The sequence below is a fragment of the Dipodomys merriami genome, unplaced genomic scaffold, assembly GCF_024711535.1.
Source record: "Dipodomys merriami isolate MVZ:Mamm:240054 unplaced genomic scaffold, mDipMer1.0.p SCAF_72, whole genome shotgun sequence".
Taxonomy (NCBI): Eukaryota; Metazoa; Chordata; class Mammalia; order Rodentia; family Heteromyidae; genus Dipodomys; species Dipodomys merriami.
In genome coordinates, this window is record NW_027206313.1 from 1,696,771 (window position 1) to 1,724,155 (window position 27,385).

The 27,385-nt window shown below is 49.1% G+C and overlaps 2 protein-coding genes across 11 annotated transcripts in view; one reads left to right on the forward strand and one right to left on the reverse strand.

Annotated features, from left to right (window-relative positions):
- The first annotated feature begins 1,022 nt into the window (after positions 1 to 1,022).
- Positions 1,023 to 27,385, forward strand: LOC138818196 (protein-associating with the carboxyl-terminal domain of ezrin-like). Of its 10 annotated transcripts, none has more exons than XM_070009158.1 (16): positions 1,023 to 1,100; positions 1,327 to 1,420; positions 3,245 to 3,303; positions 6,151 to 6,353; positions 8,988 to 9,173; positions 11,242 to 11,355; positions 13,428 to 13,484; positions 15,358 to 15,460; positions 16,895 to 17,006; positions 19,486 to 19,563; positions 21,181 to 21,320; positions 22,071 to 22,255; positions 23,698 to 23,869; positions 24,974 to 25,138; positions 25,549 to 26,243; positions 26,704 to 27,385. In XM_070009158.1, the coding sequence occupies exons 4-16, from the start codon at positions 6,189 to 6,191 to the stop codon at positions 26,773 to 26,775; spliced, it is 2,244 nt and encodes a 747-aa protein (XP_069865259.1). In that variant the 5' UTR covers positions 1,023 to 1,100; positions 1,327 to 1,420; positions 3,245 to 3,303; positions 6,151 to 6,188; the 3' UTR covers positions 26,776 to 27,385. The 10 variants fall into 10 exon arrangements, with proteins under 10 accessions (XP_069865259.1, XP_069865262.1, XP_069865258.1 ...); XM_070009161.1 differs by having other exon boundaries at positions 1,081 to 1,160; positions 3,245 to 3,313; XM_070009157.1 differs by having other exon boundaries at positions 1,081 to 1,160.
- LOC138818193 (FIGNL1-interacting regulator of recombination and mitosis-like) overlaps positions 26,982 to 27,385 on the reverse strand; it is a 36,113-nt gene continuing 35,709 nt past the window's right edge. Inside the window, exon 25 of the mRNA XM_070009148.1 lies at positions 26,982 to 27,068. The gene's annotated coding sequence lies outside the window, so the exon portion shown is untranslated. The remainder of the gene's footprint in view (positions 27,069 to 27,385) is intronic.

Genomic DNA, 27,385 nt, shown 5'->3' on the forward strand with positions numbered 1-27,385 from the left:
CAGATGACAGTGACAGATTTCAGGTGACAGACAGTTTAGAAGACATGACAGATTTCAGATGATAGTGACAGATCTTCACAGGACTGACAGATTTCAGGTGACAGTGCCATTTCAGATGACGTGACAGGTTTCAGGTGACATGACATTTCATATGACTGAGATTTCAGGTGACATGACAGATTTCAGATGACAGTGACAGATTTCAGATGATATGATAGATTTCAGATGACAGTGACAGATTTCATGACAGATTTCAGGTGACAGTGACAGCTTTCAGGTGACATGACAGATTTCAGATGACAGCGACAGACTTCAGGTGACAGTGACAGATTTCAGATGAACGTGACAGATCTTCAGATGAACGTGACAGATTTCAGATGGCAGAAACAGATTTCAGATGACAGAGACAGATTTCAGATGACAGAGACAGATTTCCTGAAGGAGGCCAGCCGGGGGTGGGCAACGGGACGGCGGCTTCTTCGAGGGGAAGTGTCTCTTTACCCCGAGACCCGTCAGGGAGGAACCACTCGTCACCGCAGTAAGCTCCGGGCGAGCCCGCGCGGGCATCCTCGGGACCCCGACAGCTCCCCAGCCTGATTCAGCAAGACCCAAGGGCCACGTAGCACAGCCAATCAGGGACTGGGAGACGCAACGTCACGCTCCTGAGAGTCCTAGCCAATCGCCATGCTGCATTTGTATGACCCGCCCCTTTACTGTAGTGTTTGAGGCCACAGGCGGCCATTTTGGATCGGGGCGGAAGTGAGATAAAAACTGGGAGGTTTAAAGCCTAGAATGGAAAGATCAAGGCCAAAATTGACGTCGCCGCTGCGCGCCTACACAGGTCACCCCCGCCGGGTCCACCGGGCGGCGGAGCCCCGCAGGGAACCCCAGGCGCCGCTTCCGCCCGCACTTACGATGGCGCCCGTCCGAGCGTCACGGGGCGGCCGCTGCGGCGCGGTTCCGGGTTCGTCCGCCTCCGCGGCGGCGTCGGAGGGGCTCGAGGGCCAGCGTCCGGGCCAGCTTCCGGGCCAGGCTCGGTGCTCTCCGGGGAAGCGACCTGAAGGCTGTGGTGCGGGGTCGCGGCCGCACGGGGAGGCGAGGTGGCTGGAGAGCCGGGGGCGGAGGGGAGCGGAGCCGGGCCTCGGCCTCGCCCGCCGCAGGTACCCGGGCGCCCGCGCCGCGCGCCGGGTCGGGGGCCGGCCGGGCCGGGGGCGGTCGGGGCCGGCGCGCGTCCGCCCGCGGGGCCGCGCTCCACTCCGGCGCGGGGACGAGCCCGGCGCGGCCCGGCTGCCGGTTGAGCGCGGCTCTCCCGCTTGCCACCCGCAGCTCCGCGGACTTCCTCCGGTGCGGCGCGGGGCCCTGCCCGCCGGCGGTTCCGGTGCCCTGCCCGGAGGCCGAGCTCGGGGAAGAAGTGTGCGAGGTGAGCAGCGGCGGCAGGCGGGGTGCGGGCCCGGGCAGGGGTGCGGGGCAGGGGTGCGGGCCCGGGCAGGGGTGCGGGGCAGGGGTGCGGGCCCGGGCAGGGGTGCGGGGCAGGGGTGCGGGCCTGGGCAGGGGTGCGGACCTGGGCAGGGGTGCAGGGCCCGGGGCAGGGGTGAGGGGCCAGGGCAGGGGTGCGGACCTGGGCAGGGGTGCGGGCCCGGGCAGGGGTGAGGGGCAAGAGTGCGGGGCCCGGGCAGGGGTGCGGGGCAGGGGTGCGGGCCTGGGCAGGGGTGCGGGCCTGGGCAGGAGTGCAGGGCCCGGGGCAGGGGTGCGGGGCAGGGGTGCGGACCTGGGCAGGGGTGCGGGCCCGGGGCAGGGGTGCAGGGCCCGGGGCAGGGGTGAGGGGCAGGGGTGCGGACCTGGGCAGGGGTGTGGGCCTGGGCAGGGGTGCGGACCTGGGCAGGGGTGCGGACCTGGGCAGGGGTGCAGGGCCCGGGGCAGGGGTGAGAGGCCAGGGCAGGGGTGCGGACCTGGGCAGGGGTGCGGGCCTGGGCAGGGGTGTGGTGCCGGGGCAAGGGTGCAGGGCCTGGGGCAGGTGTGCGGGGTCTGGGGCAGGGGTGCAGGACCCGGGGCAGGGGTGAGGGCCCGGGCAGGGATGAGGGGGTAGGGGTGCGGGGCCAGGGCAGGGGTGCGTGCAGGCCCCGGGGTAGGGGTGCAGGGCCCGGGGCAGGGGTGCGGGGCCGGGCAGCGGTGCGGGGGCCGGGCAGGGGTTGCCCCCTGTCCCACGCGCGGAGCTTTATTTTTAGCGGAGAAAGCGCCCTGCGCCCCGCGGCCCGCGCGCCGCCCCGCGGCCGCCTGGTCCCGGAGGACCCGCTGCTTGGAGCGCTGTGGAGAGGAGGCGTTTGCCGCTGACCGGCCTGGCCTCCCGCCCGGCCCCCGGCCCGCCCCGCGGCCTCTCCAGGCCCCTGTGCCCTGGGCAGTGACAGGTAGAGCCACGCGCGCACTCCTGCTGCTCTGCTTTGCGCTCTGCACCCCCCCCCCCCGTACTTTCTTGAGCCAGCAGTTTTGGGGCGCGTGCGGGGTGTGCTCTGAAAAGGAAGCACGTGTGGAAGTCCCGGTGCTCTTACAGTTCAGATCCTATTTTTATTACCTTCAGTGGCACAAAGGCATATTTTAATTTTTTTTTGTCGGTGGTGGGGCCTGAGCTCTGGGCCTGGGCGCTGTCCCTCAGCTCTTCAGCTCAAGGCTAGCGCTCTACCACTTGAGCCACAGCGCCACTTCCCGCTTTTTTCTTTTTGCTTCTGTGGTGCTGAGGAATCGAACCCAGGGCCTCATGCATGCAAGGCAAGCGCTCTACCACTGAGCCACCTTCCCAGCCCCTTGGAATTATTTTAAAGCACTATTTGTATCAATACCGTTTGTGCCTCTCAAGGGCTGAGGTATAATTCCACAAGAAATTGCTTGCTTAGTCTGCGAGGCCCTGGGTTCCATCCACACAGCGAAAGGGAAGTATTTGTCCAGTTTTAGATACCGTTGTTGGTGAAGAATTAAAAATACTGCTCTAAACTTTCTCCAGCCGCGCGCAGCGGCACAGCCTTTTATTTCACCCCGAAAGTTTGCACTGGCGTGATAACGTAGCTGCTGCTCTGCGCCCCACACCGATGGTGTCAGTACAAGTCCGCATTAGCAGCGCTTCAAAACCAGATGGCTTCTCCACCTTGAATTCTCTCAAGTTACTTCACTCCTCTTTAATTTTTAACTATTTAAATGTTTTAAATATAATTCCTTCCTCACACTTCCACAAAGAACTTTCCTTAATTTGCAGTTGTCATCATAATACCCGAAGTCAGAAGAGGTTTCCGTGAGGAAGTGTCTTGTCGTCTGGTAATAACGTGTGAGCTGATGGTTGCTTCTGCTCACCGCGGTTCATTTCTCTGGAATGCTCTCTGAATCCTGGTGACGGGTCTCTAATTTGGATTTGGTAGAAATAGTAAAACTAAATTAACAGTATGATTTTTTTTCTTTTTTTGCCTAGAGGATATTTATCATTTACTTGTAGTTCCTTATTCTCAGGTTTTTATTTTTTATTGCGTATTGACTTTTGAAAAGCTGGATTTTGTGGCTAAGCAAAAGGCAATTAGCTAGTCCCAGATAAACACTTGAATGACACGTCCGCAACTCACGCCTCTTGTCCGACTGGTTTTTCGGGGAGGAGATGGCAGCTGGTTTCAGAGATCATGGACCCAGTGAAGCACCTCCAGGAAGGAGCGGATTGTAACAGTGTTTGGGGGAGGCAGCCGGGTGGAAGCTGGGGCCTCCTCAGCCTGGGGATGAGGGCAGTGGTGTGCCCAGCCGACCTCCTCTGTGTCTGCCGAGTGTCTGCCCCAGCTCCACCCCATGGTCCTACTTTGAGCTGTCAGATTCCTAGGGGCCACACCGATCTGGCCAGTTCACCATCCGGTCAGGCCATGATGGCTGACCTGGAAGTTGACTGCCCTCTTGGGTCATCACACCTGGCCCAAGAAGGGGACATCCTGGACAGTGAGGTTCCAGTGCTGCGCAGGGACCAGCTCCTCTCTCAGAAGGAACTTGGGCTGGCCTGCAGCGCAGGCTGCACGTACCTCCAGCTGAGGGGAATGAACAGTTGCTTTTTCTCACTGTCTTTATGTATGGTCTCAAGAACACAAATGTCTCCTGTAGTTGAGGTATTTGGCTGCTTTAGTACTGTTTTTGTTTTTTCTTGTTCTGTTTATTTCTCTCATTCCTAAGAAACATAAATAGGTAGGAATGCTGGCTTTGTTACAAAGCAGAATTTGTTCTTCAGAAATAGTCTGAATTTTGAAAACTTCTAGTTTAAGATAGCCTTAAACCTGTCCATCTTGTACCCTGCGTGCTGATGTGTTTGCATCTGTGCTTGCTAAAGTCTGATGTAGGTCTGTGTTTTGAACACTGTTTTCTGTAGGTAAGAGACAGATCATGTGTAGTGACTGTTTGGCTTATATTTGACTAAGAACATGGATTTTTAAGAACTTTTCTATACCTTCAGAGAATTGTTGCCTGTGGTATTCATAGCTAGCACTTGCTATACTGCCAGTGAGAACTCTTCCTTTTTTCTTTTTTTGTGCCTGTCCAACTTGAACTTAGGGCCTGAGCACTGTCCCTGAACTTTTGTGCTCAGTTAGCACTCTGCTACTAAGCCACAGCTCCACCTCCAGCGTTTTGATGGCCAATTAGAGAGAAGAGCCTCACTTCAAACCACAAGCCTCAGATCTCACTCAGCTCATGCGCAGCTAGGATTACAGGTGTGAGCCACTAGCTTAAGAGCTTTAACACTTTAAAAGATTTTGTGCTATGGTAAAGCCAGAACTGAAAACTGATCGTCAAAGATTTTCCAGAAATATCTTGTTTGGTCTGTATGTTTGTTTGTTTTTTAATAGAGTCAGCATTAAGTCATACATCCCACATAAGTAGTCAAGCTCTGAGTTCCTGCTGACAGTGATGGATGGAACTGCACACTCTGCCCCCCTCCCCTTCCCCCCCCCCCCCCCCGCTTGGTGCTGCACCGCGGGCTCCTCCTGCTCCCCTGTATGACCAGATTCGCCCTGTGAATTTGTATGCCTGTTGTAAAGTACAGGACATTCACCTGGTAGAAGACCTGGGAAGTATAAGCAAGTGTGAGTGTGCGCACGCACACATAAAATAGCCCATACTCCTTCCTCCATATATGTCGTTTTTCTAACTGCCCTCTCCACGCCTCCACTGAGGGGCTTTCTGTGAGACGGTGGTTACATCTTCATATGCATGTGCATGTGTGCACATGTACAGTGCTAGCGTTGAAAATTACACAGTGTTGCATCCCCCCCTTTTTAGCATGCCTTTGAAAAGTAGTGAGATCGCACTGTTTCTTTTTTATTTAATGGGTTGGTTGCTCTGTGTTGGGTTTTTGTGGTTTTTACAGGCTTCGGGCCCCAAGCATAGACAAGTGTTCTACAGCTAAGCTACCGCTCTGCAGTTTTCCCATCATCTTACTATAATTTTAGTCTTTTACTTGGTTTACATAATCTTTCCATTTATTAATATATCTTTCGTCATTGTTATGTTATCCAATTTGTATTGTTTTTCTGTATAATTTTTTTTTGGGGGGAGGGGGTCTGGTTGTGGGGCCTGAACTCTGGGCCTGGGCGCTGTCCCTCAGCTCTTCAGCTCAAGGCTAGCGCTCTACCACTGGAGCCACAGCGCCACTTCAGGCTTTTTCTGCTTCTGTAGTGCTGGGGAAATCGAACCCAGAGCCTCATGCATACAAGGCAAGCGCTCTACCACTGAGCCACCTTCCCAGCCCCTTTCTGTATAATTTTATTTTAGGTATACAGGTGGGTTTTTCTTAGTCCTTTGTAAAGCAAGATGATTAAGTAGGTTAGCAAGTAAGAGTTACCTTTTTCTGTAATTTGTGTCTTTTTTAGAGAAGGTGGAAGGGTGTGTGTGGTTGGATTTGGAGGAGGACAGCCAGCTGCAGGTGACTATTTTGCAACCAGCGTTCTCTTTCTAAAGCTGTTCATAAGCATTGCTGACAGCTTGCTGAGTACATACCATCTTTCCTGTCACATGCCCTCATTATGAGGTTGAAGAACTGAGTAGGTTTGCATGTGGCTGTGGCTGGTTATCTTGGCTATTTCCTGCTGCTCATGTTACAGATAGAGTTCATTTCTGAGTCTGCTTTCCATTTTCTCTTAGCTCTAGTTGGCTCTGAGGAGGGTCTCACTGGTTCGGGGATGGGATCGGAGAACAGCGCGCTGAAGAGCTCTACTCTCCAAGAACCGCCCTGCACGCTGCCCTCTGGACTGGCCGTGTACCCCGCGGTGCTGCAGGATGGCAGAGTCGCTTCGGTCTTTGTGTACAAGAGAGAGAATGAAGACAAGGTCAACAAAGCTGCCAAGGTACCGAAATAAGCAACAGCCGAGCAGTGCTTGCTACTGTCTTGTCCTCTGTCAGTGAAGCCAGTAAAGGGCAGAGGATACGGCTGTGAAAAATACTGTTTTACTATTTATCTCTTACAAAAGCACTGTTGTCTGTCCTTGTTCTAGGAGTGTTGCTATTTTTTTTCTTTTTTTTAAATGGCAAAGTGAGGAGTTTAATAGGAAGAAAAAGAATGCACTGTTGACAGAAAAGGCAGGCTTGAACTAGATGTCTCAAGGCAAACACGTGGTTAAGAATTTCTGTTTTCTGGGGTTTGGAGTGTGGAGAAGTTCTGGTAATGATAGTGGGCTAATCTTAGGGAAATGAGGGCTCACTTGGAAGATTTTTGGCAGAGATCTGTGCATATACAGGACTGCCATGTCCTGGTTTTAAGTGTATGTATGGAAGTGATGCGTATGCATGAGCCTTGAGTAGGAGTTTTTGTTTGTGTGCAGAGGCAAGGTAGGGTAAGGACTCATGCACTTTGACTGCACAGGCGCCTCAGTTCAGTGAGAACTGGCCTTAGGGAGAAGTCCTAACCACAGCTGACCACTCATTTCCCCAAGAGGAGTCGCTACACGAGGTTCAAGTAGGAGACAGGACGTATGCGTGTCTCTCTAGTTTTTCTTTTCCTGAGACATGGTCATGCCCTAGATAGAATGCTGAGCCCATGCGTTAAGCTTGATGCTCCAGAAAGAGAGTTGGACCTGGACCGTGGCTGTCGCTCACAGACCCTGCACAGGTGGAGACCTTGCAGAGGCATTGGGTCCCCTCAGGAAATAGCTTGTAGCTAGCACTTGGTCACTACTGCTCCTGGCTAACAGTACCAGCACGTTAGTGTGCTGACACACTGTCACTCTAGTGCTATGCAGATAGCTCAGAACATGTACAAGGCCCTGGACTGCCGGAGAGAGCAAGGCAAGAAATGATTCTAACTCCACGTGTCTGAAAGACAAGTTCTTCATTGAATAGCAAGCGTAGTGGATATTCAGCTACTCACATCATAAAAATGTTTCTAAAAAGGAAAATATAATCCGTGTGTGTGTGTGTGTGTGTGTGTGTGTGTGTGTGTGTGTGTGTGTGTGTGTGTGTGTGTGTGTGTGTGTGTGTGTGTGTGTGTGTGTGTGTGTGTGTGTGTGTGTGTGTGTGTGTGTCCTGGCTTGTGAACTCTGGGCCTGGGCTATGTCCCTGAGCTTTATTGTTCAAGACTAGTGTTCAAGACTACCACTTGGTTAATGGAGGTGAGTCTCACAGACTTTCCTGCTTGGGCTGGTTTTGAACCACAGTCCTCAGATCTCAGCCTCCTCAGTAGCTAGGATTACAGGTGTAAGCTACCAGTGCCTGGTATTACTTTTTATGGCATATATACCGCAAAGACAAATAACTCAGATCATATCATAAAATTTTAAAAGGAAAATCCCAAACACCTACTTTTGACGTATGAGGGTGTCTGCGTTTTGGAGGTATGAAGCTGGAGCGCGAAGGTTTCCCCTCCATATCCATGGCCACAGTCATTAACGCTTGTTGCTGTGAACCTAGCATGAATTGGGGAAGCTGGGAAAAGCAACAGGTGATAAATATCTTCTCAGAATATCTCTCATACTCAAACCAGTGGCATCCGTATGGCAAGTTCCAGGATGTGAGGTCCTAGGTAGCGGAGCCAGGAAAGCAGTGTAACTAGCTTACCCCACTCGCTCTAGTTTGGCTTCCCTAGCCTACTTTTATTTTGTACTGGGATGGGGCTTGAACCTAGGGCCCACACTCTTCCTAGGCTTTGTACATATGGCTGGCCTCGACCCCCTGAGCCATGCCTGAGCCCTCTTCCCCTTACTTTTCAGATAAAGCCCCCCACTTTTGCCCACATCCGCCTCAGACTGGGATCTCCTGCCTGTACTTCCTGAGTAGCAGGCTGGCAGGTGGCTCCCATGTGTAATGACCCCAGCTCCTTGACAGGTGGAGATAGATAGATCACGGTTCAAGGTCAGTCTTGGGCAAAAAGTTCCTGAGATCCCATCTCAAACGAAGTCGGGCCTGGTGGGTGTTGTACAAGTACAAGACCCTGAACTTGAATTCCAGCACTACTAAAAAGCAAAAATGGTAGTAGTGCACTGTAGGCGTCTTAAAGAAGATGAAATAGCAGAGTCCCAAAAACAGTATGTTTGATTAGAGCTCATTGTATCTTCAATCCATCAGCTCGGATAGTATAATTTGCTTACTAATGACTATGACTCATTTTTAATCAGTAGTCTGTAAGGAATGATAAATTCTAAGTTAGAATTTGATTACTATCGTTTTGTATACTTTAAATGCTTAGTTAAGGCTTCATGATAATTACAAGCTTATAAAAATAGTTCCGGAATGTGTTGATATCAGCAATGCCTAGTGCCCTGTATGTAGGTGGTCGATGTGATACAAGTAATCTGGTTGGTAACCTAGACAAACAGGAACAGGAAACCTCTGTACAGTTACTTAAATATGAAGTGAATGAAGTCAGAACAAGTGTCTTTGTAATTTGAACTTAAATACAGATCAATACTTTTGAACTTTTACTACAATACATTGGAAATTATGTTTCATCATGGAAGTTCACCAATTCTCCTGTTTGTATTTTTAAGCACTTAAAGACACTTCGTCACCCTTGCTTGCTAAGATTTTTGTCTTGTACCGTGGAAGCAGATGGGATTCATCTTGTCACTGAGCGAGTGCAGCCTCTGGAAGCAGCCTTGGGAACATTGTCTTCTGCAGAGGTCTGTGCTGGGGTCTATGACATACTGTTGGCTCTTACCTTCCTTCACGACAGAGTAAGTAACCTGTTTGTTCCATGGTCCACCTCAGAAGTTAAAGCAGATTGGGGAGATTGTGTGTGTGTGTGTGTGTGTGTGTGTGTGTGTGTGTGTGTGTGTGTGTGTGTGTGTGTGTGTGTGTGTGTGTGTGTGTGTGTGTGTGTGTGTGTGTGTGCATGCACACGAATGCATACAAGAATGCACACAAGAATGTGTTATTTATAAGAAAAAAATAAGAAAAAGTAATTGAAAGGTACAGCTAATGCTCCGGACAGTTTTTGGAAATCACAACTAATTCTCTGTCTCAGGGCATTTAGGTAACTCTATTTGAGTATTTGTATTTACCTCTAAATGTAAGTTTGGGGGTAAGTCTTTATCTAAAAATGAATGGTCTATGTTAAGACAAAGGTTTAATATTAAATGTTGCTATAAACGAACACTTGCATTAGCAAAAATGTTGCCCCCTTTTAAGGTTTTGAATAAAGAAATGAGGAAGTCCTTTACACGTTTCCCTTCCGGGCCACAGAGAGAGCTCTTAACACTGCAGCCCACACGGGTCACTCTCTGGCCATGGCCGCTGTTATAGCGTGGTAGTTCCTATGTTTACTTGGCTCTGAATTAGACACATAGTTTTTTAAAAATTATCTTTTAAGTAGTTGTACAAGGGTGTTACCATTGAGCTTGTAAACACAATACTTATTGATTGACTTCACCCCAATTTTTTAATGGTATTTGCATTCTGAAACATTAAGGCCTTTGGCACTAGTCACAGATTAGAAGTACTTGTATTTGACTCATCTTGATAAATGTTTTTAAGGTTTTTTTCTGTTAATGAGCAACAGAATCCTCAACTATCATGTGGAAGGTATATCCCTTGAAAGCATTTTCATAGGATCACTTAATAACAAGAGTTACCAATGCTTCTCTGGAGAGAGGTGTACATGCATGTAAAACATTTGTGCTGTTTGTATATAGGGATAAGAAAATCTCTCCTAGTCTTGAATCTAATTCTCTGGAGGCAACGGTGTGATCATGATTTCAGAAATGTTCTTTGTGCATGAAGAAAATATTTAAATGCTTTTCTTTTTCCACAAATAAAAACATGATGACGTTTCTAAGCCTCCCTTTAATATATCACTGTCCTATATAAAAATAACATACACAGAGCTGGGCACTGGTGGCTCATGCCTGTAATCCTAGCTACTCAGGAGGCTGAGATCGGAAGATCATGGTTCAAAGCCAGCTTGGACAAGAAAACCATGAGACTCTTATCTCTAATAAACTACTCAGAAAAAGCTGAACTTGGCCCTGGGACTGAAGTGATACTGCACTAGGCTTCAGCAAAAGTAGCTCAGGGACAGCGCCCAGGCCCAGATTCAAGCCCCAAGACTGGCAACAACAAAAATACACATTCACTCACAGGGGTAGAATGGCTTACGTGTTCTTTCTTTGACCAAATGATTTCTGGTCTGGAAGAAGCCTCAGTTCCCGAACTCCGCTCTTGTTTTCTCCTCCTCTCTTACTTGACTGTACTATTTTTTATAATTTAAAAATTGGCTCTTCTATGGTCTGCAAGGCGTTTCTGGTGGTCCTTATCATTCCGTTTTCCTCTTCTTTAGGCTGAATTTTTTTTAAGGCCTACTGACAAGATTTCAGGTGAAGTGGATCTGGGTTCGTGATAGAATGTAGGTGAGAAAGAATTTAGAGGAGAAATTAACATAATAACCTCTGGGAGCAAAGGTACATTTTGTCCTTGGAGACAGTGGGAGCACGTGGTGTAGGCTCGAAAGGCTTGTAAGTTCGTGGTGAGGACAGGTGCATCGGAGTCCTGCAGCAATGGAGAGTCATTCTATCTGCAGAGGCTTTCATATCTTTATAACCTGTCTTAATAGGCAGCGGAGAGACTAGAAGCCTTTCTGTTGTATTTTCCTTTCTAACCTCCTTCAGCTTGTCATTCCTTAGAGCACAGTTCCATTTTTTATGCTGCATGTGGGAAGGTTTGTCATCATCTTCTTTGGTGATTGTATTTGGCTTTTGAAAGCTTTAGACACTGGAGCAGCAGTCACCGGCTTCGTTTTTTCCCCAGGGCCACCTGACACACAACAATGTCTGCTTATCATCCGTGTTCGTGAGTGAGGACGGCCACTGGAAACTGGGCGGAATGGAGACGGTTTGTCAAGTTTCTCAGGCCACGCCCGAGGTAAGCAGCCCGGCCTCCTGTGCGTGCCCAGGCTGGGATGGCCTCTCGGTGTGGTTCATGCCCAGCCACCTTCTTCAGTACCGATGGGATCTTGGAACTTACAGGATTTCCCTACTCAGATGAGCACAGGGGTTCTGTGTGGATTCCCTTCTCCTCAGCTTGTAGACGAGAAGCAGAATGGTTTGCCCAGACCTTTTAAGGAGTTGCCCTGCCTGTGCTGCTGGCGCTTCCCTGGTCACACCGTTTAACGTGTGTGTCTTCTGCCCCAGGGGCTGAGCTTCTGGAGGGTGGGTTAGTTTCTTGCATTTTTTCTAACTACCTGGAACAGTGAATGGCTGGCTCATGCACATCTGCACGGGCTTGTACTCATTTCAAACGCTACCATTTCCACAAAGACACCTCTGATTTCCGCCCCCATATCAGATCCTTTTTCTCTGAACTCGCCTTCGGTCTTCTTAGTCTAATGCCATGGCGTTCTTTCTGGCGTCCACAGGATTCAGTTCCTTGCCACAGTGTGTACCCTTCTGTCACCGCCTCTCCCCCATGCCTGGTTCCATTCTTTTCCACTGAGCTCCACTCTTTCCAGATCTGCTGCTGGTTGCTTTCTTCTTCCTTTGGTGCTGTTCCATTCCTGGAACACTTTCCTTCCCCCGGCTCCCTTCTTAGTCCTTAGACCCTCGGTGACGTTCCGACCCACCAAGATTAGCCATTCCTTCCGCCTGTGCTTCTGAGCACTTGCTGAGGTTCTTCGTTGCCCTTCTGGGTTGTGAGCACGTGGGTTGGATTCGAGGAATCTGTTGTACTCTTTCCATGTTCTTTGTGTCGAAACAGCATTGTGGCCATGAAAGTGCTTCAGAATTAATCTTTGAGTGAGTGGGCCAGTGCGCTTGCGCTGTGGATGGTGGTTTTGTCTTTACTGCTCAAGTCCTCAACTTGTATGTCTCCTGGGAGAAGACTCAAGATCACTTGATGCAGTGAGAAAAGCAATGATTTGTTCAGTGCTGAGAAGCTTTTAATTTTGAAATGGGTGTTGCTGTGTGTGCAGGCTGGTTTTGAGTTTTAGTTTGCAGTGCTCTTCCTGCCTCAGCCTCCAGAGTGGCTAGGATGATGGGCGGTGATAGCCACTCTGGCTGATGGAACTCTAGTTCTGGAACTTCCCTTCCCCCATCCTGAGGTCTCCGCTCAGGAACTCACTCCGCGCGGCAGCCACGCGAGCCCTTTTTTGTCCTGGTTCTTTTGGGATAGGATCTTGCTTTTTCTCGGGGCTGCACCGGGTCATTATGCTCTAAGTCTTAGTTTTCAGTCCTGGGCTTGACCTCGTGCCTCGTGCGTGTTCACCTTCCTGCTCGTGCCTGGTCCTCTACACTGGAGCCACGCTTCCACCCCAGCTTTGCTTTCTCTTTACCCAGTCTTGGGCTTGAACTCCGGTCTGCACACTGTCCCTGACCTAGCACTCGACCCCTTGAGCCATAGCTCCACTTTTGGCTTTTTAGTACTTAACGTCTCATGTACTTTCCTGCCTGGCTGGCTTCGAGCCACGCTCCTCAGCCTTCTGAGTAGCTAGGGTTACAGGAGCAAGCCGCTGGCACCCGGCCATCCCAGCTTCTTCCTGGGGAGTTGGGGATGGATGGGTCTCACTGATTTTTCTAAGTTTCAGCCTCCTGCATAGCTAGAATTACAGGCTTGAGCATCGCACCAAGCCCCTGTGCTCCTGTTTTCTCTCCACAGTAGCTGGGATGACAGGTGTGCCATTCCCAGCTTTTTCCAGCTTTTTTTAATTTTCTTTTTTTTTTTTTTGCTAATGGAGTCTCACACACACTTTCACACAGACTTACTCGTTCGATCCTGCCAGTCTCAGCTTCCTGAGTAGCTAGGAGTACGGGTATCCTCCGTGAAAACCCTGTGCAGTTTCATATAATTAAAAGACTTTAAGAGTATATATTGAAGGTGTGGTATTGATGTAAAAGTCCCACGGCTGCTGTTTGCCTTGCTTATGCTTTTGGAACATGATGAAAGAGAGTGGTTCGCCAAGCATGTGACTGAATGACTTCTCTTAATTTATTTCTGCCTAGTTTCTGAGGAGCATTCATTCAGTAAGAGACGCAGCCTCTATCCCTCCTGAAGAGCTGGTAAGATCTCACCCTCGGGTATGGACAAGAGCCCTTGTGCGACAGAGTGTAGAACTTGAAGAACTTCCCTCTGCCTGTCCTTTCTTCTCTAAATTGTACCTTGTGCCTCATAATACCTCTGGCTTTGAAAAGCTTCTGAAGTTAATCGTGCCACCACCTCCAGGGAGACGGTGTACAAGTCTTAAAAACTAGACCCCTGTGACCCGTGTCTGCCATAGAAACAGCCTCGTGCAAAGGGTGTCTCATGCATTCTGAAGGCCTGGTGCTTTGCTGGAAGATGTAACTGTTGGGTGGGCAGCGACCCACGCCTTTGCTTTGTGTTGCCGCAGTCATTCATCCGCTTAGCTGGGCATTCACTAGGGCTCCATGATTATAGAAGAGTGATTATCAGTATCACAGTGCTAGTAAAGGATTCTAAGCTTGGGGACTGGTGGCCCAGGCCTGTGATCCTAGCAACTCAGGAGGTTGAGATCTGAGGATCACAGTTTGAGGCCAGCCCGAGCAGGAAAGTCCATCAGACTCTTCTCTCCAAATTGCCATCAAGAAAACCCGGAAGTGGCGCTATGGCTCAAAAGTGGTAGAGGCTAGCTTTGAGGGAAAAAGCTCAGGGACAGCACCCACGCCCTGAGTTCAAGTCACACGACCAACAAAAAAAAGCGTTCTATTTAACAAAAGCAGATGCCTCCCTTGAAGTTTGTTCTTTTTTTTGGGTCCGTTCGTGGGGCCTGAACTCTGGGTCTGGGTGCTGTCCCTCAGCTCTTCAGCTCAAGGCTAGCGCTCTACCACTTGAGCCACAGCGCCACTTCTGGCTTTTTTCTTTTTGCTTATGTGGTGCTGAGGAATCGAACCCAGGACCTCATGCATGCAAGGCAAGCGCTCTACCACTGAGCCACCTTCCCAGCCCTGAAGTTTGTTCTTGTAACCATTCTGACCATTGATTCCCAAAGGCATATTTAATGTGCTTTGCGTTAAGTATAGACATAAAATATGTAATCATCACATTTGTTCAAATCACTGTTTTTCAAGTTGCTGAATAGTCATGATAGTTTGGGAGTCCTGACCAGTGCACGGGGAATGGAAGGCACGTCTCACTGGACGCCCCAGGCTGCTGAGCAGCTGTTGTTTCCTGACGTTTTATGAAACTTGTTTTTCATTGTGTGCTTGTGTGTGTGTGTGTGTGTGTGTGTGTGTGTGTGTGTGTGTGTGTGTGTGTGTGTAATAATTATATGTATATGCTTTTACTCTGTGTTGCTGTTCAAATGCTTTGAAATCAAAAGATGAGTACTGTATGCTGACCTTCTGATGTTTTTTTTTCTTTTCACCTTGGATATTTTTAAGCACCTTGTTGTTTTGAGTACAGGAGTCTGATCCCCAGAGCACCATGCTGCTAGCAGCTGCTGTACTCTGGGAGCCGTGGCACACCCTTTTACTCTGTTACTGTTTAGGCAGGATCTTGTGTTTTGCCTAGAGATGACTTCAGACTGTGATCTTACTCCCTGTCTTGTTTCCCACACAGCTGGGATTACAGGCACGGTTCACCATAGCTGGCTGATTCATTGAGATGGGCTCTCTGTAGCTTTTTGCCCTAGCAGTCTTCTTGGTCTCTGCCTCCTGAGTAACTAGGATTACAGGTGCGAGCCACTGCATATAGCCTTAAAAATCTTCCATCATTCCAGTTATTAGGAGATGTTTTGTTTGAGACAGACATGTCATTAATTTTATTTGTAGGGTACAGTGCCTCATAGTATTTAATGCCTATCAATTAGTGTGTGAGATACTTAAGTAAAACAAATTTGAACATGGGAGAAAGTGCTTCAGAGGAAATTAGAACTGACTTATGAGTTGTAGTTATAATTATACTCGCTGCTTTTAGTCTCCAGAATTCACAACTCTTCCGGAGCCCTATGGACATGCTCGGGATGCGTATGCATTCGGAACACTGGTGGAGAGGTTGCTCGCCATCTTAAAGGAGCAGGGTGAGTTGGAGTTAGACTGTTTCATCCACAGACTAAGTGGGAAACTGATCCACACCACTTCTGCGTGGAATCCAAAGGACGCCGTCTAAGAGTAGTTAGGAACTTGGTGCTCGCCAGGTGTCTTGTTGAGGATGGTAATTAACAGCGAGGGCAGGTCTGGGTCCCATTCATCTGAACAGTACAAAGACTTCAGAGTAAAAAACAAGTCTCAGCGAGGGCCATAGTTGCCATCTTCATTGTAATAGCTTCCTTATTGAGACACCCGACGACTTAAAGGCCATTAATGATTGAGGCGTCCCAGTCTGACTGACAGCGTTCGTTTGTGTGTTCTCTGCTTCCTCTGGTTCTGTCTGACCTGCGGGAGGCCGGGTCTCTCCGGGACTGTTCCAGGCCTGCATTTGTCCCCTGCAGTGGGCGGCGGACGTTGCCGGGCTTGGCAGCGGCTCTGGTTCCTCCTGCTGGCCGCAGGCAGTGTTGTGACGCCACTCGCACCGTGGCTGTCACCTCTAGCCTGTCCCGGGGTCAGCGTGTGAGGACGAGCCCCGCGGCCTGAAGGTCTCCTGTTTGTCACCTGTTGTCCCTTGCACTGTGTGGTGCCAGTTAGGTGCCGACCTTTAAGAAGGGAAAACACAAGAAGGGAATGTGTCCGTGGTCTGGTTGAGAAAGGCCCTCACACCTGCCCCCCTCCGTCGCATCGTCCCAGGGTCTGAGGGGTGCAGTGGTCAGGGGCGGCCAGGCCGGGGGGGGGCTGCCAGGCCGGGGGGGGGGCTGCCAGGCCGGGGGGGGGCTGCCAGGCCGGGGGGGGCTGCCAGGCCGAGGGGGGGGGGCTGCCAGGCCGACGGGGGGGGGCGCCAGGCCGGGGGGGGGGGCGCCAGGCCGGGGGGGGGGGCTGCCAGGCCGACGGGGGGGGCGCCAGGCCGACGGGGGGGGCGCCAGGCCGGGGGGGGGCCGCGGGGGGGGCACCAGGCCGGGGGGGGCCGCGGGGGGGCGCCAGGCCGGGGGGGGCCGCGGGGGGGGGGCGCCAGGCCGGGGGGGGGGGCGCCAGGCCGGGGGGGGGGGCTGCCAGGCCGACGGGGGGGGCGCCAGGCCGGGGGGGGCCGCGGGGGGGGGCACCAGGCCGGGGGGGGGCCGCGGGGGGGCGCCAGGCCGACGGGGGGGGGCGCCAGGCCGGGGGGGGCCGCGGGGGGGGGGGCCGCCAGGCCGGGGGGGGCCGCGGGGGGGGGGCGCCAGGCCGCGGGGGGGGGCGCGGGGGGGGCCGGCTGGACTCCGCGCAGCTGCCGGGAGCTAGGCTGGAAGGCAGGGGGAGGCCGCAGCAACAGCCGGCTCTGTCTGTTTGGGCTTTTCCAGGTTGGTTGTGGCTCTGTCATCTCCAGCTGTAGAGGTCCCGAGAGGAGGGCGAAGGCCTTGGGAACTAACTGTCGCTCTGGATTTCAGTTTCAGCGGACGCTCTCTCCAGCTTCCAGCAGACCTTGCACTCAGCTCTGCTGAACCCCGACCCCCAGTGCCGGCCAGCGCTCAGGGCCTTCCTGTCCCACGACTTCTTCAGGTGAGGAGGCGCCTCGGCCCTGCTGCCCCTCTGCGCACGCGCGGCCCTGCTGCCCCTCTGCGCACGCGCGCGCTCCGCCGCCGCCCGACCACCGCGGCCCTGCTGCCCCTCTGCGCACGCGCGCGCTCCGCCGCCCGACCGCGGCCCTTGCTAGGAGGAGGTCTGACTCGTGTCCACGGGTCAGAGAGCGGCGGACGGGGCTGCCTCTCGTGGGGAAGGCCTGGGCTCTAGGGTCCTGTCGATTTATTACTGCTGCCTGGGTCGCGCCGAGCGCCCGCTGGAAGGGTGAGTGGGAAGGCCCTGGGGCCGGCGCTGCCGCCTGTGGATTTGCTTCGTCGAGTGTTCCTCCTGGGCAGGGCGGGCGTCCTGTTCCTCCTTAATCATATACGACGGAAAACCAGCCTTGCACCGGTTTTGTTTGTTTCCCCTTGAGCTTTCTTTTATTTCCGTCCCGTCTTTTGGTGCTGGGGTCAGGCCGGCGCCTTGCGCCTGCAGGCGTCCGCCCTGGAACGGCCCAGGTGTTCCCAGTTAACCCAGGGGGACCCAGGACGAGGGAGCGCCAGCCCTCCTCTCCAGCAGTTGTCTCTAGACTAGCACTGTGATTAAATACTACTGTCATTTCTCTAGAATAGTACTGTGATTAAACAGTATTTGTAGTTACCAGCGTTGTATTTATCATTGATGTGTCAGAAAGACTTGTGAACCTTGACCCTTGTCATACGTTTTTAATTGACAAATGCAAGTTGTGAATATTTACCATTGTACATTTTCAACCAGAGTATCTTCCCTGTCATTGTCGATGATTAATTAGACCAAGCCTTTGTGCGGAATAGAGCCGGTGGGGTAGATGGGAAGGAAGATGGGAAGGTGTGTGTGTTTCCCGGCCGCAGAGCCAGAGGGCATATGCTGTAGACTCTGAAACACAGATTCCAACTGCACAAGTCACACAGAACTTGGGCATTTTTTGGAGATTTTTGATAGTTTGAAACACAAAGACGGTAACTACATAGCCTAGAGATACCAGAAAGAGAAAAAGGGTGATGAATGCATAAAACATGAGATATTAGTCTTTTTTGAATCATTTATTACCATGACGTATAGACAGATATGTTAGTTTATCAAAGTGTACGCACCATGTGTAGAGGCTGTATGGTGCCACTGGCAGCCAGGAAAGACATGTCACGATGTACTATCAAACCATAACTAGAAAGTAACGGGGACATTACTGCTGTAATACCTGCCTGGCCGCCTGCTGTCACTGTGGTGGTGAGCTAAAGCACTCGTCACCTTAAATACCACATGCAATCTTGCAGTGAGCAGCCAGTTGCTTGTACAGTAAAAAGACCTCTGGCTGAACACATGAAACATACAAAATGTGGCCCATGGCCCAAGTTCCGAGTTGCTTTTTTCCTTTGCTGGTCCTGAGGCTTGCACTCAGGGCCACGCACTGTCTGTGAGCTTTTTTGCTAAGGGCTAGCTAGTACTCTATCTCTTGAGCCACAGCTTTACTTCCAGCTAACTTTTGGCGGCTTATCAGAGGTTGAGGCTCAGACTTTCCTGCCCATGCTGGCTTCAAACCACAATCCTCAGATCTTAACCTCCTGAGTAGCTAGGATTACAGGCGTGTGCCACTGGCACCCAGCCTTCTGGAGGTTTTTAACTGTGTGGCACATGGAGAGATCAGTGTCCCTAACCCTAGGTTGTGCAGGGGTCAGCTCTAAGTAGGAACAGAACAGAAGAGTGGAAGGAGACCAGGAGTACCTGTGCTTGTAAGCGGGCTATGCATTCTGCCCAGCCGGGAGCAGCAGTCAGTGCTGCTTACAGCACCTGTGGGGTGTTGGCCACACTCAGGTGGAGCTGAGCCTGTGGCCCTACAGGAGCTCACTTTGTCTGGTTCAGGGACTGAATAACTTTGAACAGGAGAAGTAGCAAGATTCCTGTGACTCTCACAATTCCACTCTCTTCTGTCCTCTTTACTAACCTCACCAGACACGTGGGAACCCACCTGTCTTATACCGGAAATATAATTTCTCCAAGGGTACTTATTGAACAGTGTCTCTTTACAAACCATAAAGCATGATATCAAGTGTGTGTTTTAAGTCTCTATCTCCATAGGTTGTTGGTGTTAAGATGTCCAGTCCTCCTTCCGTGTGTCTCATGAAAGCGTATTTAATTTTTACTCTTGGTTGAAGGCAAGTGCTGTTCCGCCTGAGGCAGCCCCGCAGCCCTTTGGCTGAGGTTGTCGTTAAGGGTCTCACGCCGTGTCCCCCTCTGCCCAGCTCTTCTTTGAGGCATGGTTTTCAGCCTTTTTCCCCTTCCTTGATGGTCTCAAATCCAGATCTTCCCATCGCCTCTTCGCAGGAATGGTCACCGCACGAGGCCTTCAGATTTTAAAACAGCATATGGACTGTCTGTGTCTTGAGGATTTAGACATGCCTTCTCTAATCGGCTGTACTGCTTTTTCTTTTTTGGCATATAGAAATGATTTTCTAGAAGTTGTGAATTTCTTGAAAAGCCTAACATTGAAGAATGAAGAGGAAAAAACTGAATTTTTCAAGTAAGTTCATAAAGTTAAGTCTTAAATTCACTAACTTGGGCTAAGTCCATGCAATTCCTCGGGTAATTTGGAAAAGATGAGTCCTGATACCGCAGTACTTACTGGTTTTCCTACATGTGAAGTTGTTCCTGGGCTCTAGAATAGACAGCTCTGATGGAGACAGCTACTCAGACTGACAGTGCTTCTATGAAGAGGTAGGAGGTAGGTGCGTGAGAGAGATTTCCTGGGTTCCTGAGGGTTGTCGGAGAGCAGAGGCAGTTGCCTTCTATCTACTGCTATCTCAAGCAGTAGGTAGATGGAGTCAGCACAGCTGTGTATTCCCAAAGGAGTAGACAGGGCATTTTAGATCACTGGAGGATCGAGATGCCTGTTCATTTAGGATCAAGAAGACGTTGGTAACTATTTCAGCAAGAACTAGTTGAACAGAAAGAGAACACAGTTCAGAAGGGAATGGCAGGCTGCTGTGTGTATAATCCTATCAGCTCAGGAGATGGAGATCAAAAGGATCATGGTTTGAAGCCATCCTGGGTAAAAGCTTAGCAAAACTCTTTCTCAAACTAACTTGGCATGATGCTTCATGCCTGTAATCCCAGATATACTGGAAGCCATATATAGGATGATTTGGGGCCAAGACTGTCCCCAGGAAAAAGCATGAGACCCTATCAAGAAAAAATAACCAAAGCAGAAAGGGGCAAGAGACATTGCTCAAATGGTAGAGAGCCTATCTAGCAGCAAGCACAAGGTCCTGAGTTCAAACCCTAGTAAATCCCTGTCCGTCCCAATAAAAAGATAGATAGATGCTGACTAAAATCTCTTTTTGAAAACTTTGGAGGTGAGAGACTTTATATTATTAAAGGATCTCAGTTGGCTTCCTCACTGATCTTCTACCACTTTAGTCTTGTTCCCCACCCAGACTTTTGCTAATTGGAGATGGAGTCTCTCAGACTTCTCAGACTGGCTTCAAACTTCAGTCCTCTGGACCTCAGCCTCCTGAGTAGCTAGGATTGCAGGCTGGAGGTCTACAGCACCTGGGAGAGATGGGAGCATGTCGATAGGCTAAGGGAAAGATGCCAGCAGAGAGTGGAGAGTGTTAAGAGACAGCCTGAGCAGGGTCTCCAGGGAAGAGAAAGAGAGATGGCAAAGTTGGGGCTGGCCTTAAAAGAGGTTCCTGAATCCTGAATACCTGGAAAGGCGGTGGGAATGTAGACCTTTGGTGGACGTGTGTGGAGACTCGGTGGTTATGCATGAAAGGGTGTGTTCCTAAAAAAGTAGAAAACGTGCTAAAGAGTGATTGCGTAGTGGGATATTGCTATTGATAACTAACATCTGTTATTTCCTAGTAGACTGCTTTAAAGTCTAATTTAGCTTACTATGAAACATTAAGATAGTTAGATATCTTCCACCTTTTAAATTTAGGAAACTGCCTTTCTATTATCTAAGATGTGCAGGCAAGCTGGTCTTGACTCACATTTCAGCCTTTTTCTTATTTGGCAACAAACGTGCTCACCTTTCCTGTTCAGAATACATTGGTTTGACCGACATGGGAAAGCTAAATCACACATGAAAACTGGTAACAGTGTCACCACCACAGACGAGCCTTTCTGTCTTTGCCCTCAGATTTTTGCTGGACAGAGTCAGCTGCCTGTCAGAGGAATTAATAGCCTCACGATTGGTGCCTCTTCTGCTCAATCAGTTGGTGTTTGCAGAGCCCGTAGCTGTTAAGAGTTTTCTTCCTCATCTGCTTGGCCCCAAAAAAGGTGAATTTTTTTCAAGTATTTCTGGTAGTTAAGGGGTTGGTGATTATTAGTCCACTTTTGAGTTGTACAGCTAATGTTGGGATTTAAGTTCAAAGCATGGTTACTGATCACTGCAATGATTGCTCTAATGCAATCTGGGTACTAGGCCCACAGGCAAATACAGAGCATCTTCCTGGAGAGCACATTTAATGTTTTAAATGGTTACCGTGCACATATACACATATGTATGTGCACACACACATTGAGTAGTTCTTTCACATTTTAGTACTCCATTGTATCTATGATTCAGTGTGACTCTCAGTAGTTGCTTTTCCAAGACCAGTCTGCCCGATCTGTTAGCAGGCATATGTATTTTTAGACTCCCAAATGACTCTTAGGCATCTTTCTGCTTGATAATGACTACTGTAGCTACTGCTCAGCATTTTCAAAACCCTATTAGCACTTAAGTCCTTAATTTACAACAGCAGTTGTACATCACTAACCTACAAGAAATTATTGAATGTAACTGTATCAAAAGCTACTCAATTCAGAATCCTAACACCTGGGCAGTATTTTTAATAAAAACTGTTACAAAGTAGAGTGTGCGTACTTCAGCCTTGGGTAATTTTGGATCATCCCAGATTTAAGGGCTTTGGAACAGTAAGAAGTTTGGAACAGTAGGGTATGTATAGCATCCGGGCTGGGTTTCTGGTTCCCGTTCATTACGTGACACTTCGTTCATTCGTCTGTACCCTTCTGCCCTTTGGGTAGATAATGCACAGGGAGAAATCCCTGGCTTGCTCTCGCCGGCGCTGTTCCAGTCTCGCGTGGTCCCTGTGCTGCTGCGGTTGTTCCAGGTGCACGAGGAGCATGTGCGGCTGGTGCTGCTGTCCCACATCGAGGCCTATGTGGAGCACTTTACGCAGGAGCAGCTGAAAAAGGTCATCTTGCCACAGGTCAGACAATGCAGCGGGGCTGCACACAGCCTTCAAAGGCAGGACAAGGAAAAAGTGAGCAGTGTTAATTTGTGGACATGAACAGAAGAGTCTGGGGTATTCGGGTAATAGCCTAGAAAGCCTAAAACAGCAGTTGAAGAGGTGTGGAGGATGACTCAGGGCTTGGGGCTTGATTATGCTGGCCTGTAAGTTAGACAGGGCTCTAATTATATAGAAAAAGTATGCTTTACATTACTTGTATGCTTCATCTATCAGCACTGAACTCATGGTTGTCTTACTGTGCTCTGTTGGAAAGCTCTGATCTCATAAGTGATGAGACAAAGCCAGAAAAATAGTGACTCATTGGTCCAGCCCTGCTGAGAATCACTAGCAGAGCAGGGATTATGACCCACAGCACCTGACACCATTAGCAGACTAGCTGTTCTAGTCACGCTTTGCAGTTTATCAGAGACTTTGTACTCCGTGCAGTGTGATAATCTGTAAGTAACTGAACCCAGAGTGACCCAACTAAAGCTTAAAAAAAAAGCTCTTAATGTGGAAATCAAGTGCAGATGGATCTCACAGGTTGTTGCTTTACTTAACGGTCTACATTTGTTTTTACTTTTGGTAGTACTGGGGTTTTTAAGTGAGCGTGAAGCGTGTGCTTACTAATGAGCAGGTGCTCTCCTACCGACCCAGGCCTCCAGTACTTGTGAACTGGTTGTTGTTGAGATTGGTTCTCCATACTTGGGTGGGCACCTAGACCAACCATGCTCAGCTTCTTTCCCTTGTTCTGGACGGAGTGTCACGTGTGTTACACTTCTACCTGTGATGGCCCAGAACCACAGCTGTCCCAATCTCAGCAGTCCACTAGCTAGCTAGGCATATGCCACTCTGCCCAGCTACTGGTTGAGAAAGGTACTTCTAAACTCTTTTGCCCAGATTCCAACTACCGTCTTCCAGGTAGCTATGATTAGCCATCATACCCAGCTGGTCCGAAGACCAGCTCTTGATGCTTTTAGTATGCCAGTGGCCAAACACCCCATTATATCTAAGTCTGCAGTGACAGATGATGCATAATCAATGAAGAGTTTCCAAGGTCCTCCCTTTGGTTCTGTAGAGCTGGAAGAGGGGCAAAGAGCAGGAAGGAGATTGCTGGTGCTGTCAGTGGTCTGCATGTGCTCTCCAGAGAGAGCATTACAGCTCTGAACTGTTACATAAGCTAAGTGTGGATGTGGAGAGTTCAATTTAGTTCCATTGATGCAAACCTGGAGTAATTATTTCATGTATTTTTAAGTCTGGGATGGACTGACAGGGAGGGAAATCTTTTTGTCTTTTACCACCTAAGGAAAATGTAGTTCACTGAGCAAGCACATTCTGATTGCATCCCCAAAGCTTGTTTACAGGGAGAGAAAATGGTGGGTACTATGCCTTTCTATACTTAGTAACTCTCCGGCTCCTAGGTACTGCTGGGCCTGCGAGACACCAGTGATTCCATTGTGGCGATCACTCTTCACAGCTTAGCAGTGCTGGTCTCTCTACTTGGACCGGAAGTGGTTGTGGGAGGAGAAAGAACCAAAATCTTCAAACGTACTGCCCCGAGTTTTACTAAAACTGCTGATGTTTCTCCAGAAGGTAAGAATACAATTAAAATCTAGCTTTTTAGTATTAGATTTTAAGACACTTTTCTATGTTAAGTTAGCCATATACAAGCCTCTACGTTTTGGGCCACACTTCCAGGTGGTTTCTGTACTGGCTCTCTTCTAGGCCTGTGCCTCCCGGCATCATGGGGGACAGACATGCCATAGCATGCAGACATTGGTAAGATGAAATCTTGTGAACTTCTATGCCCAGGCTGGCCTTGAACTGTAATTCCACCTCAGCTTCTCAGCTAGCTCGACTCACAGGCTAGAGCTGTGGTGGCTGGCACCTGTCATCCTGGTTACTTGAGATGACTTGTTCTGGAGGTATGGTCAGAGGACTGTGAGTCCTATCCAAAAAGCAACCAACGCATTAAACAGCTGGGCCATAGTTCAAATGATAGACTGCCTAGCAAAACAAGGGGTGGGGGGAAGATCAGAGATTGAATCTCATTTGATTGTGATTAAGAAACACTCGTGAGCTCTGTCAGCAGCCTGTGTTCCAAGTTTAGAGCAAAGCGCCACTTTTTCCTTATAATGTTGAACAAAGAGAACAACTTTTACAGTTTGCCTGCATAGTGAGATAAAGTGTAACGACGGCAAAGTTGTGGCACAGTTTAGACTAGCACACTGGGCAAGAACCATTGCTAAGTAGGACTTCAATAGGAAGGAGATTCGCGCAAACAGCCGCTGAGTCCGAGCTTAGAGAAGTGAAACCCGAGGGTTGGGGGTAGAGGGCAGATGGCATGCAAAGCATTCAGCCAAAACTGACGTAACAACCTTCCGGCAGCAGTACATTCATAAGGCCAGGTTTGCACTCTTACTAGGTATTTACTAAAGGTGAGGATTTATGTGATACATGTGATTCCAAAGTGTTTTCAAAGGCTTTAACTCTGTAATGAGGTGGATCTTAACAGTTCATACTTGAACACCACCACTGTGCTGTGCAGTACACACAGCCTATACTTAAAATACCTCTGGGGAGGAGCACATAAGGCATTCAGAGTTGTTCTTTTATCCATCTCCCTTAACCACTGCTTAACCACACACATGATAATAGTTTACTCTCTCATTTCTCAGAGTTTTTATTTATTTTCAGATTCTCCCACGCATGCGGTTGCCTGCAGCCAGCAAAGTGAGATCTCACCAGTGTTGGAGAAGCCTTCTCCTGGCATATTCCCTAACTGCTTCTTTTCTGGCAACATTCCCATCAACAGCAAGAAGCACATAAAGCACGATTACTACAGTACTCTCTTACAGACAGGTAGAAATAAGGGTTTTTTCCGTTGCTTGGATTAAATTTTCTTATTCATACTCCATCATACCTCCTTAACATTTCTTCCTAATTCAGGAGAACAAGTTGATAGTACTTGAGTTACATTTTTTGCATCAGATAATTTGGACTTCTGATGCCTTCACTGCCATCTTCCAAAATGTGCCGTAAGATGATAAGAGAGGTTATTACTGGGTTCGGCAAACTTCCTTGAACATATTTTTCAGAGCATATGTACTTAAAACATCTAGAACATTTAAGAACACTGGTGTAGACTTTTTTAACTGAGTTATGCCAATGGGCATAAATACGAGGTTTCTAAAATTAGATCTATATACTTCCCTCTCTTAAATGCTGCTAACCAACATTCTATGAGAATAATCTCACACATATCCTCACAGGTGATCAGCTTCCCCAGTCCATTGAATTGCCCATGAATGGAATCTCAGATATGAAAAATGCTTCTGGGGATCATGAGGACTTTGCCTCAGGCTCCAAAAAGTGTGACGAATGGCCTGACTGGAGTGAGCCGGAGGAGCTGGAAAACCAAACTGTCAGCATTCAGGTCTGGCCTGCAGAAGCCTGTGATGCTGCTAGGTCCCAGTGTACTAACTTGAATGTGGAGAAAGAATCTTGGGGTGACTGCGAGCTCAACTTAGGGTCTCAAATAAACCCAGGAGGCGACATCTCTGCGGCGGTGCCTGTTACTTCTTGGGAGCAGAAGCCAGTTCCTGTTTTGCTTCCACTCACTAAAGAGTCTAAGCCTTTGAAATCAAGCCCTCCTCACAAGACTAATTTTGCAGAGAGCAGGGAAGACTCAGACCAGATCAAGCCACCAAAAGCACTGTCACAAGAAAGACCCCTTAAGGCTCGATCAGAACTTGGTTTAGGTGAAGAATTTACCATCCACGTAAAAAAGAAACCAGTACAAGATCCCGAGTTAGACTGGTTTGCTGATATGATCCCTGAAATTAAGCCTTCAGCTACTTTTCTTATTTTACCTGAACTGAGGACAGAAATGACGGTTCCCAACAAGGATGCTGTCTTACCAGTCATGCAGTTTTCCTCAAAATTTGCTGCAGCAGAAATGAGTGAGGTGAGTATTTTGGGGAGAGTGCTACTAGTTTAAGGGTTGCTTGCACAGGTCCTAGCTTATTAAGCATGCTATTTTCTGAATGAAGGGAAAAAATACTGCGTACAACTGGTTAAAATGATCAGGTTGATCAAGGCAAGCAAGAATGAACAAAACTAGTTTCCCCCTAGAAAAAGACAGTGGGTACATGTTCAAAATGATCAGCTTATTTCATTATAAACCTTGTACTTGTAAAAGTAAAAAAAAAAAGACAGACAGCTCCTGAGAAATTGTGAAAAGTGGGTCCGAAGTGATTCTCCTGCTTTTCAGCGTTTAGTTACAGGTTTAAGTTACTTTGCTCCACATGAGGCTATCTACGCGTTCTGGCATCAACAACATGTGCTGAAAATGGTCATTTTTACCTTCCTAATTTCTCAGATTTGATTTGCTTCAGTAGGTTGCTGTTGGTATGTTTTTGTTGCAGGGAGACACTGAAGGCTGGGGAGAAGGAGAGCTGAACTGGGAAGATAATAACTGGGAAGATAATAATTGGTGACAACAGGTGTGAGTTAAATGTAGGAATGATTCCTTTAAAAAAAATTAATACCTCAAAAGCAGACTGTGTGGATGAGAAAGGCACAAAGCAGCCTGTTTTCCCCATGCCAGGAGCTCTTTGTGAAGTCTATGCCAACTCAATTGTGAGGCCAACCACGAGAGCTGGCGAGACGCCAGGGCAGCCCAAGGCCTACGGGACAGGCCGCCAGAGGGAAACTGTGCGTGAGGCCAGTTCCCATGAAGAACAAGTAGCTGAGGAAAGGCTCAACTGAATGCTTTTTGTCCAGGATAATTCTGGAAGTAAAGAAAATATAAACATGCAAGCTGGTTAGCTTAATTTTGTGCCATTTCTTTACAAATGAGAAGAATAAGTCTATTACAAAATTTAACTTGCTGGAAAAACAAATAGCTCTAAATCATAAGTAGCTTCAAATCACTATGGTTTCCTTAGGCAGCTTATTTATTTGTTTACAGTTGTACTCTGAGTGAGGGTCCTCGGGTGGACCTAGCAGTTACTGACTGTCCCACATGTATTTCACTGTACACCAAAGTTCTTAATGAGCAACCTCCCCCCATCCTGTAAATGTCAAATAAAGACTATTTTCACTAGA

Excerpts from the sequence above, each read along its gene's own strand:
- LOC138818196 (XM_070009158.1), top strand. The coding sequence starts at position 6,189 with ATGGGATCGGAGAACAGCGCGCTGAAGAGCTCTACTCTCCAAGAACCG. Across the intron at positions 9,174-11,241 it reads TTACCTTCCTTCACGACAGA|GGCCACCTGACACACAACAA; the intron begins GTAAGTAACCTG and ends TTTTTTCCCCAG. Across the intron at positions 13,485-15,357 it reads CTATCCCTCCTGAAGAGCTG|TCTCCAGAATTCACAACTCT; the intron begins GTAAGATCTCAC and ends CGCTGCTTTTAG.